Source organism: Hippocampus zosterae, chromosome 12, assembly GCF_025434085.1.
Source record: "Hippocampus zosterae strain Florida chromosome 12, ASM2543408v3, whole genome shotgun sequence".
Classification (NCBI taxonomy): Eukaryota; Metazoa; Chordata; class Actinopteri; order Syngnathiformes; family Syngnathidae; genus Hippocampus; species Hippocampus zosterae.
Window position 1 is genome coordinate 16,248,641 of NC_067462.1, and position 14,455 is coordinate 16,263,095.

General features: G+C 41.0%; 2 protein-coding genes across 3 annotated transcripts in view; both read left to right on the top strand.

Moving 5' to 3' along the window:
- The window catches only part of ndp (norrin cystine knot growth factor NDP), a 32,857-nt gene extending 22,441 nt beyond the window's left edge, over nt 1–10,416 (top strand). Inside the window, exons 2-3 of the mRNA XM_052081813.1 lie at nt 3,294–3,739; nt 9,829–10,416. Of these exons, the coding sequence (XP_051937773.1) occupies nt 3,530–3,739; nt 9,829–10,053 (435 nt within the window). The 5' untranslated portion in view covers nt 3,294–3,529 and the 3' untranslated portion in view covers nt 10,054–10,416. The remainder of the gene's footprint in view (nt 1–3,293; nt 3,740–9,828) is intronic.
- The window catches only part of mao (monoamine oxidase), an 80,810-nt gene that overhangs the window by 29,442 nt on the left and 36,913 nt on the right, over nt 1–14,455 (top strand). The window lies entirely within an intron of this gene.

Consider the following 14,455-nt stretch of genomic DNA (forward strand, 5'->3'; position numbering starts at 1 on the left):
ATTAAAGCTCAGTGGGAAATTTCCATGTGTTCCCTCCTGAGGCTGAAGGCTCATTTACTCTCCAAAAATAGATGCATATCTTTTGAACACTGTCATCGTCACAAAAGCACAGGAAACTTTTCAGCCCAAAGATTTTGCTGTTTTCAAAAAAAATTTCCCCCCCAACGGCTATGATGGTGGTAAGACGATATGTTACTGTGAAATAAGTCAAAGTAAAGCCCATATCTGGTTAATTTTATATGATGTTTGAGGGTCATTATAATTGGAGATCATTGCCAGCAATGTGGATTACTGAACAGAAGTGAGGCTTATGTTCAAGCTTGTTGATGCAATTGCTTTTATTTCGGTAAATTTCTACTTCCTGTTTTTTGTTCCCATTCATGTTGGCTACATTAGACCAGATACATTATTGACCGTTGACATTTTTTTAATGAACAAAACTTCTGTGTTAGCTGTTGTGCATTTAAGTCCATCTGTTTTTGCCATTTTACAAAAGGCAACATTAAGTGGAAATATAGAGTGCTACGTTAGCCTCTCGCGCTAACAAGCTCGTCGCTAAATTGGCTAGGCTCCATCTGAGTCCGTATGTGTACCTATTATCGAGAGTAAACAAGCCTTCCGCCTACTATGGATTGCGACAACCCAAGTAGTGAACAACTTCTGTATCTTAAAACCGCACGTGTCGCTATTATTTCGCTAGTGTCTTGTATGTTTCTACTTGGCCATAGCTCTATGCAAAACCTCATCACACAGACACAAAAGCTACCTGAATGACCCTTGAGTTCTATACCGAGAAACGCAAGCAAGGCTAACGGCGACAGCAGAGTTTTTGTGTCGAGTTTCGTGCAGAGGTGACAGCGCTGAAGGTGCTGATTGGTGTTGGCTGTAATCTCTTTTGCAGCTCATGTTCAGACATCCGTGTAAGCGCTCATTTGAACAGACCACACACCTATTCTGTTTTTCCCTCAAGCGGATGGCGTTCGAATTGAAAGATTTAGGCAACGAGGTGTTATTATGGTTTGATGTGAACTCGCTCGAAGGGAAAATCGATGAATTCGCAGCAGGGAGTGTTCATAAAAAAGCAGAATATGCATTGCCATTCAGGTGCCAAATGCTGAAATTCTCCCCCTCTGTATAACATGATACATTAGCACAGGCAAACAAAGGACACATAAACTTCATTATTTACCACTATCGTTTTTTTTAAAGGTCCCTTAAGAGTAACAACCTTGGTGGGTTGGACTGTGGAAAACAACATGATGACAAATGCGCTGGTTTGGAAATTATTGCGATCATAGAAGGCACATCATCCTTTCATACCAAGGAGCACACTGAAAAGCGGAAAAAATATACTATGAGAAAATTAGAAGTATATTGTTTAGGGGGAAATATATATATATATATATTTGGGGTAAAGTTGCATTTTTATTGGGGGAAAGTCATCAGGAATTGTGATTTATTGAAAATAAAAAGTCTACACATCCTCATAAAACAACCATTAGGAATGGCTTTTCGAAAATTGCACACAGGCAGTGTCAGACCCTCCTGCCCACCTCCCCATTGAAAAACATATTTGACAAATATATACAGTGTACATCAATTGTAGTAAATTGGGGGTGGGGGTGGGGGGACACAGCTTGACCTCGGAATGGACAAATTTCATTTCCGTTTCCTATGGGAAAAATAGACTGAAAATTCAAACTAATCAAAAGTATCAACATAAAGCTTAGAGACCTAAGCCTCAAAACTCAGTTACAATGTGCCCCTCTTTAAGACCCGAGACGTACATGAAGCCCACTTCTTAATTCACAACACATTGCCTATTAGCAAGCAGCCTCAGCTGAACTAACTGCAACTATTAACTCTATTGTCTGGAGGACAGTAAAACTATGATTTTGGAAATAGACCCTACATAAATACATGTGAAAATATGCTGCTCGACTCAGTGGAGGTTTGTTGCTGTCGAGAGAGGTCTTGTTGGGAGAGCGATTTGTTTTAATGAAAAAGTCCTTCCCGTGGAGAGGAAAGGGCCTGGCTGCGGGCTGTTTGCGCATGGCTTAGGTTTCTGCGCCATAATAAAAAAGCATGGACGTGAGCGTCAAGGCCGGGGGGTGTCCGCCTACGGTTGACGACAGGTTTCCTGATGCGTCGCAAAGTTCATCCCAAGTGCAGTCTTTACTGAAGAGATAGAACTGTGTTGTTGAGCAGCTGTTTGAGTGATAGTTGTCATGTAAAAAGTGAATGTTGTTGGTAGTTTAGCCTAAAAACAACCATTGTTCAAGACCGTTCCATGTGAAAGCCACATGGAACAATGAATGTGGGGTCAAAATCGATACACGACTCTGCAAGCATTAGAGGTACGATCAAAGGCGTAACAGGGGTGAGCAGACAGCGGCTGTGTGAAAAGGGAATGCCAGAAAGGCGTGTGAAGTGTCACTGTCTGAAAACGAATTTATGTCACACCAGACACTGACATTGGTGTCATCTAATTAGGTGTGGGCTGCTGTGTGACTGTCCTAGTTTGCTGAGTTCTGTGTAAATAGGTCAGGCAGATACATTCTAGACCTTGAGTTATTTGTGGAGAACTTTTTCTATTTTCTTCATGGGCTTAGTAACATCTAGAACACATAGATCCCGCAAAATTACCCAATCAGAGTGGTGGAAGAAGGTCCTTCGTGTTCCGCCTGCATGTACTTTTCATGAAGAGCTTCAGCAAAGGCAGGAGTTTGCTGGAATGTGTGTTCTTTCACCCAACTAGACGGCTTCCCACAGTCGGATGATTAGATGATGTTTAGTGTGATGTATAAAGTAGCTGGCACAAAAAAAACCCCAAGAGCAGTTGAAGTGAGTGCCAGGTGTTAAAACTCCCACCATTTTCCCACTATTCTCCTATTTACCATTTACGCGGAAGATGGTACAACATGACCATGGATGCCATATTTGCTTAATGACTTGGTTCACTCCATCCGCATCTGTGCTGCTTATTCATAATAGTGCTCCAGATTTTTAAAAAATGGACAAATCCCAACTTGATGAAGCTGTGCAAAAGAGGGTACTGAGACTTTTGTGTAAATTGTGTCATGCCAGCTGGCTATTGTTTTCATTCAAGTTGCAGATTTGGGCGGCCCGGTGGTCGACTGGTTAGCTGGTTAGAAAACGGATGGATGGAAGTTGAAGATTTCCATCTGACTTTTGATCCATATTTTTCTTTTATTATCAGGTCAAAGTCTTTCCATTACAAGTTCTGATGGCTGACTGTAAATGAATTATGTTATATCTTTGTCCCCAACCAGACAGTGGTGGATCAAGATGATTGGAGATGGAGAGGACCTCTGAAGGGAACCATCTTCTAAGTTTGGCTCTCCAGCGCACTGGATTTGAAGATTCATTGTCCAAGTAGTAAGCAGCGAGTGGGATCAAGACATCGTCACATATGACGCCCTAAAGTCCAACTTGTGCAGAAAACCTGAACAAACAGAACAGTGCTGGAACACCTCGTAAGGGCCCAGAGCCTGAGGGTGGTCCGACCATGAAAACTTCAATCACTGTGGTCCCGCCCTCCAGCCTGCTGCTGGTCCTTATGTGCTGCCCCCTGCTGGGTTTGGCACAGTCCGCCAACAGCAATAAGGCCAGCGACCATGGCCGCCCCTCACACTTGAGCGATTCAGACCCGCAACGCTGCATGAGGCATCACTTTGTTGAGACAATCAGCCACCCAATTTATAAGTGCACCTCCAAGGTAAGACAGAAAGAATGATGGGAAAACTCCACTCGTACGTTGAGATTCTTTACGAGTTCCCTTTTGGTAAAATTGCTTAGTTATGATAATACAATCAGACCACTCTGGAAAAAGTACCCAGCATCCGATTTGCAAAAATAGCCAACAGCAGCTCCTGCCAACACAACCAAGAGACACCGACTTGGTCTTGCATTTGAATGAAAAGGAACATCCAGAGGTTATGTTTTCTATGGTTTTGGTTTTATGCTCAATCAGGGGTTTAAGAGAGGGCAGATCCGACACTTATTGGCTAGGATTTGTCTTAGGTCTTCCCGAGTGCAACTCCCAATGCGGTTAAAAAAAAAAAAAGAATGAAACACAACCTTTCGGTTACTCAGAGCAACACCTTCTAGACAGTCTGGAAAGTAGATTGACAACCAAGGGTATAATAAGTGCTTGTTTACTGACCTCGCAGCACAAAGGTCTCAAGTTTGAGCCCGTGCTTACGTAGGTTCTTTTTTGGAGTCCTCTGATATCCTCACACAGTCCAAGGACACGCTTTGAAGACTCTCAAGCCCCATTCGCTCCTGTTGAATCAGAAAAGGCCCAAAATTGTGTCATATTTCATGTAAAAGCTTTTTTAAATGGGCCTCGAAGTGGAACTTCTTGAAAACACCATCGTTATGAAAAGTTTAATTATTATCTAATTATTTGAAAGCAGACAACGTGAGCCAGTAAGTCACGTAAGAGAATACGCTTGATAATGAAGTGTAGATTTACAGTGAATGTGAGATATACATTTCTCCCAAAATGAAATTCCCAACTCAATACATATGGAAGATTATTAATAATTTGGGTGAGACCAGGAGGATGAGACATTGTTTTCAACAGGGGTAGCTTTTTCTAACTTTGTTGGCTGGCTGCGAAACCTTTCAAAACTCCTAAAGAAACAAAAATGTCACTTTATGTGAAGTAAAATTGTAAATAGTACTGCGATTTATCCATTGTGTTCATATTGTATTTAATTGAAAGATGTTTGTTGTTGTTTTTTTTTTTTCTCTTTCTCCTTTCTTCTTTCTACATACCGGTACATTCTTGCTGCTGGAGGCTGTAAATTTCCCCAGTGTGGGACGAATAAAGGATATCTTATCTTATCTTATCTTTTAATCAGATTGGTCTTTCTTGAGGAAATCTGGCAGAAGTTGACAATGTGAGTGTTAATCGCGGTCTGTCTTGAGATTGACGATCACGCCAGGTTACAACCCGATTGTTGCCCTGAATAAGTGAGTCTCTGGCGTCTTACTGTAGTTAAAGACATAAAAGAAAGATAGCAGAGTCAAGCCTCTACCTAAAAGGGGATAAAAATGTGATCAGTGTCGCATATGTTAATGCATGTGCAACATGAACGCACCATTTGGTTATACCCCAACGTCATTGAAATGCAAAGTGGCAAATGCACAAATAAACACATTAAAAAAAACATCTGCCTTCCAAACAACAGAGACAGCATAGATGATTAAATATGATATAAATATGCTGCTTTGTTCGTGTGTCACTTAGTAATGAAGTCAAATAACTGATGAGGGTCACCAGTGTAGTAATATCAAGATAACCTTCATTTATGTGCAAGGGAGGGGAAATTCAGTCTCCAAACTTCACTTGCATGTGGATGTCTCTCGGTTTGCACTGCATCTCCTGTGGTTTAACAGTTCAGTGATTGGATGCAGAAAGCCAAAGCGAAAACCATTGAGGCCCAATAAAAACAAATCGAACGGAGGACAGTTTTATTGCGCAAAGGGCAATGCCTATTTCCTTCTCTTTTCTTTAAATGCCAGTGCAGTTGTTGGCCATGCGTGAGCGATCAGGTGTCGTTTTTTTTTTTTTTTTAAACATTGTTGTCTCTGAGTGTGTCGAGCAGGTGGCGCGAAACACAGCTCAGCTGTGGCGCGGCGGCACACTCGCAGCAGGAGTCACCCATTTTCTATAATGGTACTCTGGTAATTGGCTCGGAGGCAACTCTTTAACGCAATCCACCTGCACACACACTTCTCATTTTCTCTTACTCGTACATGTGTGTGCAAAGGTGGCTATAGCATTTTTTTTTTACTAGGTTGTACAAGATTGCTGAATGGTGAGAAATGACCGAGGAATGGAGGATAAGTGTGCTGGTTTTGGCGTTGTGCGGAATTGTTATCGAGGAATACAATTGATGAGCTATATAATAAGGTTCTGGTAATGAGTAGTACTGAAAAGTACGTACTTTTATGAAGCATCAGTAGAGTTTCATGCCAAATACCTCAGATGTATTATTTTCCCTCTGGCTGTTGACTGAAGAAGAGAGAATGTCATAAGGAGCCGTGTCATGTTTTTGCAGATTGAGAGAAAACGTGACATGGTACCCAGAGAAAAACTGTGGTATCGCATTACACAGTCTGGAGGGGCACAGACGTTTATAAGAATAAAACAGCGCCTGTATGAACGCTGTAGAATGGTGGGGAGGTGTTCTCTTTGTGTTATAGAGGATTTTAGGGTTGGGGGGGTTGGACTGCATTGGGGGATCTGCTCTGGGCCCCTTTCTATTTTGTTGAGTTGAGGATAGGATGAAATCACCATTCACCGTCATGTTCACAGGTGATAATCTGGTCTAAAGTCAGAGCAAAACGCAGGTGGCGGAACAGAATAGAGAGTAGAATGTTTGAAATGCCATGGACCTGATTTACTAAAACGCTCAAACAGTTCGCTCTCACAAATTATGCACGCTGGTGGTGAGCTTGATTTACTGAGATAGTAATCCTTTAAGAAGAGCCGCATTGGCAGGTGCTGGATTGTATATATTGTACACTGTATATAAATTGCATATATTACTGAGTTTCAGAAAACAAATCATTCACTAATTTTGGGGGAAGGGATCAACTCACCCCGATTGAGCGACAATTGGTCGTGTCGGCATGTGTCGGCCCTGCTTATCATTGTATTTGAAACTTGAGACAGCACACCCAAAAAACTGCACTGAGAGAGGCCAGCACCAAGTGTCTCCGCATCCTGAAATAAAACAGACACATAGAAATGCAAATTTAAAAGAAGTCGTGTTGTTGGTGATACGTCATGTCGACTTTTTGGGACTGGCTCCAAAGCAGTCATGAGCACATTCAGAAGTTGGCTTTGCACCAATTTGATCAGCTACATCGGATCATTTTGCATATTTTGTCACTTCTGTCATTCCTGGTGTCTTCCTATCAGCTACCCCAGCCATCAGTTTGCTTGTCTTTAGTTCCCTGGTTTCTTTCTGTCTTTCGCTACGTTTATATGATTGACGAGCTGAACAAAAAGACACAAAAGAGGCGTCTCGTCTCCACTTTTTATTTTGCATTTAGATGCACATTTATCGGTACAGTAACACAAGAATGTGTGGAATTCTTTTGTGCATGCATGGCTACAGATTTTGTAGCTTCAATGACACTACGTCCAAAAAATTAACGAAAAAAAAAAAAAACAGGGATCACGGCGTAGTATGCATTCAGGCTTAAAGAGTAAGTCACACCAGATGGCGAGTGTAGGAGGTCCCTATATTGATTTGTTGTATTTATAAACAATTTATATTATAAATGTTCAAATCTGGCCTTACAAGATTAATATTTAAGTCTTAAATTTTATTTTAAAATGCATTTATGATAAGTGAAGTCTCGAAAGACTCTTTAATTAAAAAAAAAAAACAAGTATCCCATTGATGATAAATGAAATCCATAAAAGACTCAATATTTTTTTTAATTGAAAAAATTATGTTCAGTCAAAACAGTTGGCTTTATTTTACTTTCATTACAATCAAACTTTACGCTGAAATTTCACAGTTAAAAATGCACTTCCAATTAAGTGGCAAAACTGTGTGACATTTTTGTGCTCAGCAAGGTTGTGAGTATCTGCTCAATGTTACTGTTAAAGTAACTTGTGATCTAACTTAGTTACTTTTAAAATAAACAATAAAATTACTTCTTCCTTTTTTAAAGCAAGTAATAAGTAAAGCAACAGTTTCTCCTTTCAGGCAACTGTGGCAACACTCAGTGTCACTCAAAAAAACAAGTATTGCAGTTTGACAGCCTGAGCCTCAGCCCGGAGCAAAGACAAAAGGTCTTAAAGTGGCGACAACATGCCTGCACTGTGTCTGTGTGTGTGTGTGCGTATTCTAGACAGGCTTGTGACAAAGTGGGTACACGGGTGGCGACACAGCAGCTGACAGACAAACATGACACAGGAGTCCGTGTCAGGAGGCGACAGGAATGCAGTGAGCCACAAAGCAGAATGTCGGTCTGATGGACAAGGAGGTAATCAGGCATGTGTGCTGCTTTGCGTCACACAACTTGACATCCTCGGTTGGAGTCGCACGCGATGCAAAGACGACGGAATCGTAAATTAGCCCTACACACGTGTCTGAGTATGACCCCAATCTCCTGGGTCAACCCATCCCTATTTGAGCTCACAGGTGCAAAGCTGCAGCCGGGGGAGTCTTATTTGTTATTCCAAGAAGCCATTTCTTTTTCTCATGCTCTTGAGCTGCATTCGATTCGGCTGGGAAATGTTGAAATCCGCTCGAAGATAAACAAAAAAAAACATGGCGGACAAGCATGATAATCTACTACATGTATTTGTTTTGACTTTCAGCAGACCTGATAACAAACCTGGACATTGCACCACAAGTTCCCACCCTCACTCTTAAATCATGATGCTGTGAGTGGGACTGACCCCGCACCCTTCTGCACTACACTCAACCTTGTGAATAACTACATTATCAATAGCCCCCCCCCCCAGCCCCAAACTAAAATCAGTTTTCTCTGCTTTAGGAATGAGTCATGGCCTGCAGAGAAATATGGGATGTGACAGGCCACAAAGGCCAAATGGCAAGCTACATTTGAAGGCCGCTTAGTATTGCTAACATTATTATCACCTAAATTCCTACTGTCAAACATGAAAAAAAACCACCTCCAATATTACAAGAAAAAAGTTGTAATTTTCTGTCATTGTCTTTGCAGAGAATGAAGTCATAAATTATAAGAAAGTATGACGATTGTGAGAAAAATGTCCCCATGATAAAGTTGTAATATTACCAGAAGACAACTGTAAAAATATTTGTAGGGGAAAAGTTGGTCTATTGTCTGTGCGGGAAAATAAGTAAGGTCATTAACTTGAATAAGGCCTTTCGTTGTGTTTCACAGAAAATATCTGAAACAAAACCAAACCAAAAATGTATAATGGGTAGTAACAGTATGCCAGAAAGTACAGTTTGGTGTATATATAGTATACAGGTACTTAAACTAAACTTGGCCAATAGAGTAACTAAAAGATTCTCAACACGAAAAAAGTATACCCCAAAAAATAAATAAATACATACATACATACATACATACATACATAAATATTGACTAAGCTATAACAGATTCAACATTTTCATTTTAGGAAAGTGGAATAATAGTATTTTCTCTTCTTTTTAGGAAATAGAGTTAAAAACAGTGCAACTGTAACAGTGAGATTGCTATAGTGGATATAAAAAGACGGCATATTCCCATTGAAGTGCTAGAATTTTGTATGATATTAAAAAATGAGACCAAGACAAATAATTCCAAAATGTTTTCAACCATTAGTGTGATCTATTGTCAGAAAGAAACCAGGGCAGAAGAAGAAACCAGAAGCAAACTGAAGAGACAAATGAAATGAAGGGCCCCAAATTAAGTTTACCGTAGTTGTTCTAGTGGGCTTTCCATGATATTATCTCTGTTGTTTATTTTTACTTCCCCTCGAAAACATTTTTTTAATTCAAATTAATGCTGAAAAAAGAGAGAGGATGTTTAAATTGCTGCTTGTTTTTTTTGTTTTGTTTTGTTTTTAATGTGCTCCATTGATCTATGTTCACTGGATGCCTCGGTTGACTCTCTGAATGTTCCGTGATTGAAAAAGCTGAATAATGGGCACTTACATCTCTAAATTGTCGACTGTTTCATCCCTATTCAGCACTGTTATTTATTTTTCCGATTGTTGATCAAGAGAACTGTGTGAAATTCCCCAGTTTCCTTTATTCTGGACAGCACAGTGAACAGCTTTTCTGTGTTCTCCGCTCCCAGATGGTGCTTCTGGCACGCTGCGAGGGCCGCTGTGGCCCGACGACGCGCTCCGACCCGCTCATCTCCTTCAGCTCGGTGCTCAAGCAGCCCTTCAAGAGTACTTGCTCCTGCTGCCGCCCGCACACCTCCAAACTCAAGGCTGTGCGCCTGCGCTGTGCCGGTGGCACTCGCATCACTGCCACGTACCGGTACATCCTGGCCTGCAACTGCCAGGAGTGCAGCTAAATTGAGCGAAGCAATTTTGGAGTGGGGGGGCAGGTAATTCCCTCTCTATTCCAGACCCTAAAAGACTCTCACGTGGCAACCGGTTTTTCAGAGCCACCTCGAACTGATTACAATGTTCTCCATTATTGTGCATTCTGCATGACAACAAAACAACTTTTCTCATTAACGAAGCTTAAAAAAAAGTCACCCCATTTGAAGCTCAAGCTTTCATGGAGCATCTGCACTGCAATTGTTGCTCCAAACCCTGACCCAGATAAATTTGTACCTACTTCCAATGCAGGATTTCATCTGGTGGTGCAAATCACAAGAGACATTGGCATGCAAAGACGTCAGCTAAACTATAAAAAGAAGAAGTAATAAAAAGACAGATGAAAAAAGTGAGAAGGTTGTGTCTGCATCAGGGTGGCAATTTTGGACTCTTCACAGACTGTGTGAGGTGCTTGTTAAATGTCGTCTATTTGAATCGAAGGTTCACATAATATCACGCTGGATTTATACAAGCATCCTCTGTCACTTGGAAGAAACTTCACGCGTTCTTCGTGAAGTTCCTGCTAATCTGCTTCGAAGAATATTGAATATCTATTCCTCTTGTCCTGTTTGTGGTTTTCTCACATTAAACATTAAAGTACATACTGTCATCTACAGATTTGTGTTCATTATTAATTTCATGCAGATTTCAATTAGTTCAATCACTCAATCCTTATAAAACAGATTTTTTTACAATTATTCAAAAAAATCAAAAGTGGGACCTAAGTAAATGAATAAATTGAGTTGGCTGAGCCCTGCAGTCACTGTACGAATTCAACTCATAAGTCAAGTTACCAGTGTATAACCAAATATACATAGTTATTTTATATCTGGGCCGGCCCGGTAGCCAAGTGGTTAGCACGTCGCCTTCACAGTGCAGAGGTACCGGGTTCGATTCCAGCTCCGGCCTCCCTGTGTGGAGTTGCATGTTCTCCCCGGGCCTGCGTGGGTTTTCTCCTGGTGCTCCGGTTTCCTCCCACATTCCAAAAACATGCATGGCAGGCTGATTGAACACTCTAAATTGTCCCTAGGTGTGAGTGCGAATGGTTGTTTGTTTCTGTGTGCCCTGAGATTGGCTGGCAACCGATTCAGGGTGTCCCCCACCTACTGCCCGAAGACAGCTGGGATAGGCTCCAGCACCCCACGCGACCCTAGTGAGGATCAAGCGGCTCGGAAGATGAATGAATGAATGAATGAATGAATTTTATATCTGCCAAGCCAGTTTACATCATCCTGTCGTAAGACAAATGAACTATTAATATAACGAATTTACCTGCTTTGGTTATTTCAAGTAAATTAGCTAGCTAACCATCCAAGCTATTTCATACGTTAGCTAGCAAACCAAATAACCATCTGGCTTGCTAGCAACGAACTACTGTAAAACTTATACACGTATATAAGCCGCAATTTATTGGGCAACAAAATTAAATAGCTTTGACTTAATTTAGTAACATGTTAAATTACCTGCGTTGGTGCTTAATTAAAAATACATGGAGACATTAATTGAAATAAGACAAAGTTATAGTACCGTAATGCAATTAAAAGTGAGTGAAGAATTGAGACATAGCATGTTCACCTCCATTGTCATGTTACAAGTTCATCTGCCGTTTGCAAATATTGATGCATACTGTATGCTGCACATTTTGTGGGATTAGGGTTACTTTTAGGCAATTGAAAAGGTCTCATCCAATTATTAGGACCCACAAAGAAATCATGAATACAATATGAATGATTATTAAATAGGATCAATATACTATAGTTGTATAATCGTTGGCTCATGAAATTATTTAAAATTTTAACGAAATATTTCGTATTTTAATTAGCTATTAAATGACAGTACCTATATTTTTACGTATGGCACAATGTTCCATCGTAGTCATTTCAGTGAAGGTCATTTATGGCTCCTTGCTGCTCTCTGCTGACTGTATAGAGTATTGCACGCATCCACGCACACACAGCAGTGTTGTAGTATTGTGCCCAACTGAAGACACCGCAACTTATCTCGTCCACACTTATGGAATGTGCAGACACCTTTCCCCTTCCTATAGGAACAAAGTTCAAAGGGACGCTTTGTATTTCCTGTACATATGTTCATATCTATGTCACAAAATCAGTGGCGTGCGGTGAGGTTCATGGTTGGTGAGGCACCGACTCCTTTAGTGTCAGATTTACAAATGTATCAACCAAAAACAGTAGCATATTCAATTGGCTACTGGTTATTTCATATCCAAAATTTGACCCCATGGGTAAAAATACAACATTCTATTGTATTTTTCTTAGCCTAATTAATTTTGTTATAAGATTTTGACAGGTTCTGCAGTTTGGTGTCATCAAAATGTTGTGACATCTCATTAAATTTTGTACAGATGTACGGCAAGCAGGACGTGCCAGTTGCATGTATCAACCCAGTTGTGATGATTGCGCAATGCAATGCGCGTTCAAAGGTGCGGCACTGCCTCACCTGCCTCCCCTGACCGCACGTCCCTGCACAAAATGTAGGACCGCTGTACATGGTCCTGTGCATGTGAAAGTAAGACATTTTCTCTCATTAAAAATAAAAATGAACGAGGCACGTCGCCTCATATTGTTTGTGTCATTGATGCGAGTTTCATTTGTTTTATCGGAGAAAAAAAAAGTTCTCTTGATGCAAAAGTAGTTGAACCCTTTCAGGGACAGCGGTTACCACAGTGGACAGCTTATCATGGTATCAGGTTACGGGGCGGATGAAAGGGGGGCAACCACATCACCCGCACCCCATGCAATAGAAGTTGTGTATACTTCCAGAAAGGTCTATCAACATCCCAAATTTGAAAATATCTCAGATGACAACCTGAGCTGTACCTTCAATCTCCAAGTTAGGTGTTTTTCTGTTTCTGCAATATCTCTCATGGCATACTCGGAAGAGGCTGACATTTTTTTCAAGGATCCCGCAGGATTCCTGCAGAATGGGAGTCAACTTTACCTATAATCATGGTACAGAAAGTTCACGTGAGCAGAAAGGAACGTAATTCCAGTAGTGGGAAACCCCCTAAGAGAATCCATGAGGAAGAAAGGCTATGACTGCTCTGAATGTGATGAAAATGAGGGATGCCGCGGGGATTGCCCGGTAAAAGTGTACTTCCATGCCACAATGGTTCACACTGGCTCATCGGCCACGTTACGTCCAATTCTAGCAAAATACCAACATAAAGAAAACTACATCCATGCGCACAGTGAGACTGCGCTTTATGCTAGACTTGCACCTGGCACAAATATAGGGGCCTTTATATCAGTGGTGCTTCTTGTCATGTAAAAAAAGAAAAATATGCGCTCACACAGAGTGTGGTGTAATTGAGTGGTGGTGGTGTGAGTGAAAGCAATAATTTTTAACACTTCAGTAGCGTGATGATGGGACCATAGAGGCATCTTGCCTTCAAGCAAGCATCATCACTGCTTCCAGTTCTCGAGGGCATCGGTCCCCAATTTGCGGAACCTATCGACATGCTCATGACTGAGCTAATCTGACACACCAATGAATCAGTTCATAAAGTGATTCAATTCCAATGTTCAATCATAATATTTGAACAAGTGGTTCACAAATGACACATTACTTGAGCACTCTCCTCCCTTGGTACACAAATGTGCAGTGACACATTTCAATCTAGTGCGCTTATTATATATTTCAGTGTGCAAGTGTACTAATGTGCACACCTGGACTTAAACACTTCCTCTTTTTCAAGTAAGAAGCTTTAGTGTCCTAAAGCCTGTAACTCACTGAGCCGTGAATTTTTTTGCGCATGTTATGAATGTTGTTTTTTTTCCGTCAGGGTTCCTGAATGGCAACAGTTGCAAACAGCTTGTCTTGTAGAACATGTTCAACATTTGTTTAACTGTTGGTGAATATCTGGTGAGCGTCTTAGCTTGTGTTTGCAAAGTTGAACGAACGCTGATGATAAATCAACATTCGGCCCATGTGGAAACACTCACTAATCTTTTCTGCTCAGTGAGATACAGTCTTAAGTCAAGTGCCTTGAAATGGTGCAACATTTTATTTCACCTGACATTTTCATGCAGTTCCAATATACGTCAAACAAACTTGTGTTGAACTGGTTCCCACTCTGTGACGGTGTGGATGTGAATGTTTTTCCGTCCCGCTATGTGGCCTGCGACTAATTGGTATCCAGTTGAGGATGTACCCCACCTTCTGCCCGAAGTCAGCTGCGATAGGCTCCAGTATGCCTGCGAACCTCGAGAGGATAAGTGGATTAATGTGAGTCAATGTCACCATAAGGTTCCTTTGAGACATAAATGTTTAACCCACAAAAGTGTCGATTTTCGATTGAATTAAATAGATTATGATCTCAAAATAGGCATTCTTGTCTCTCTCATACACACA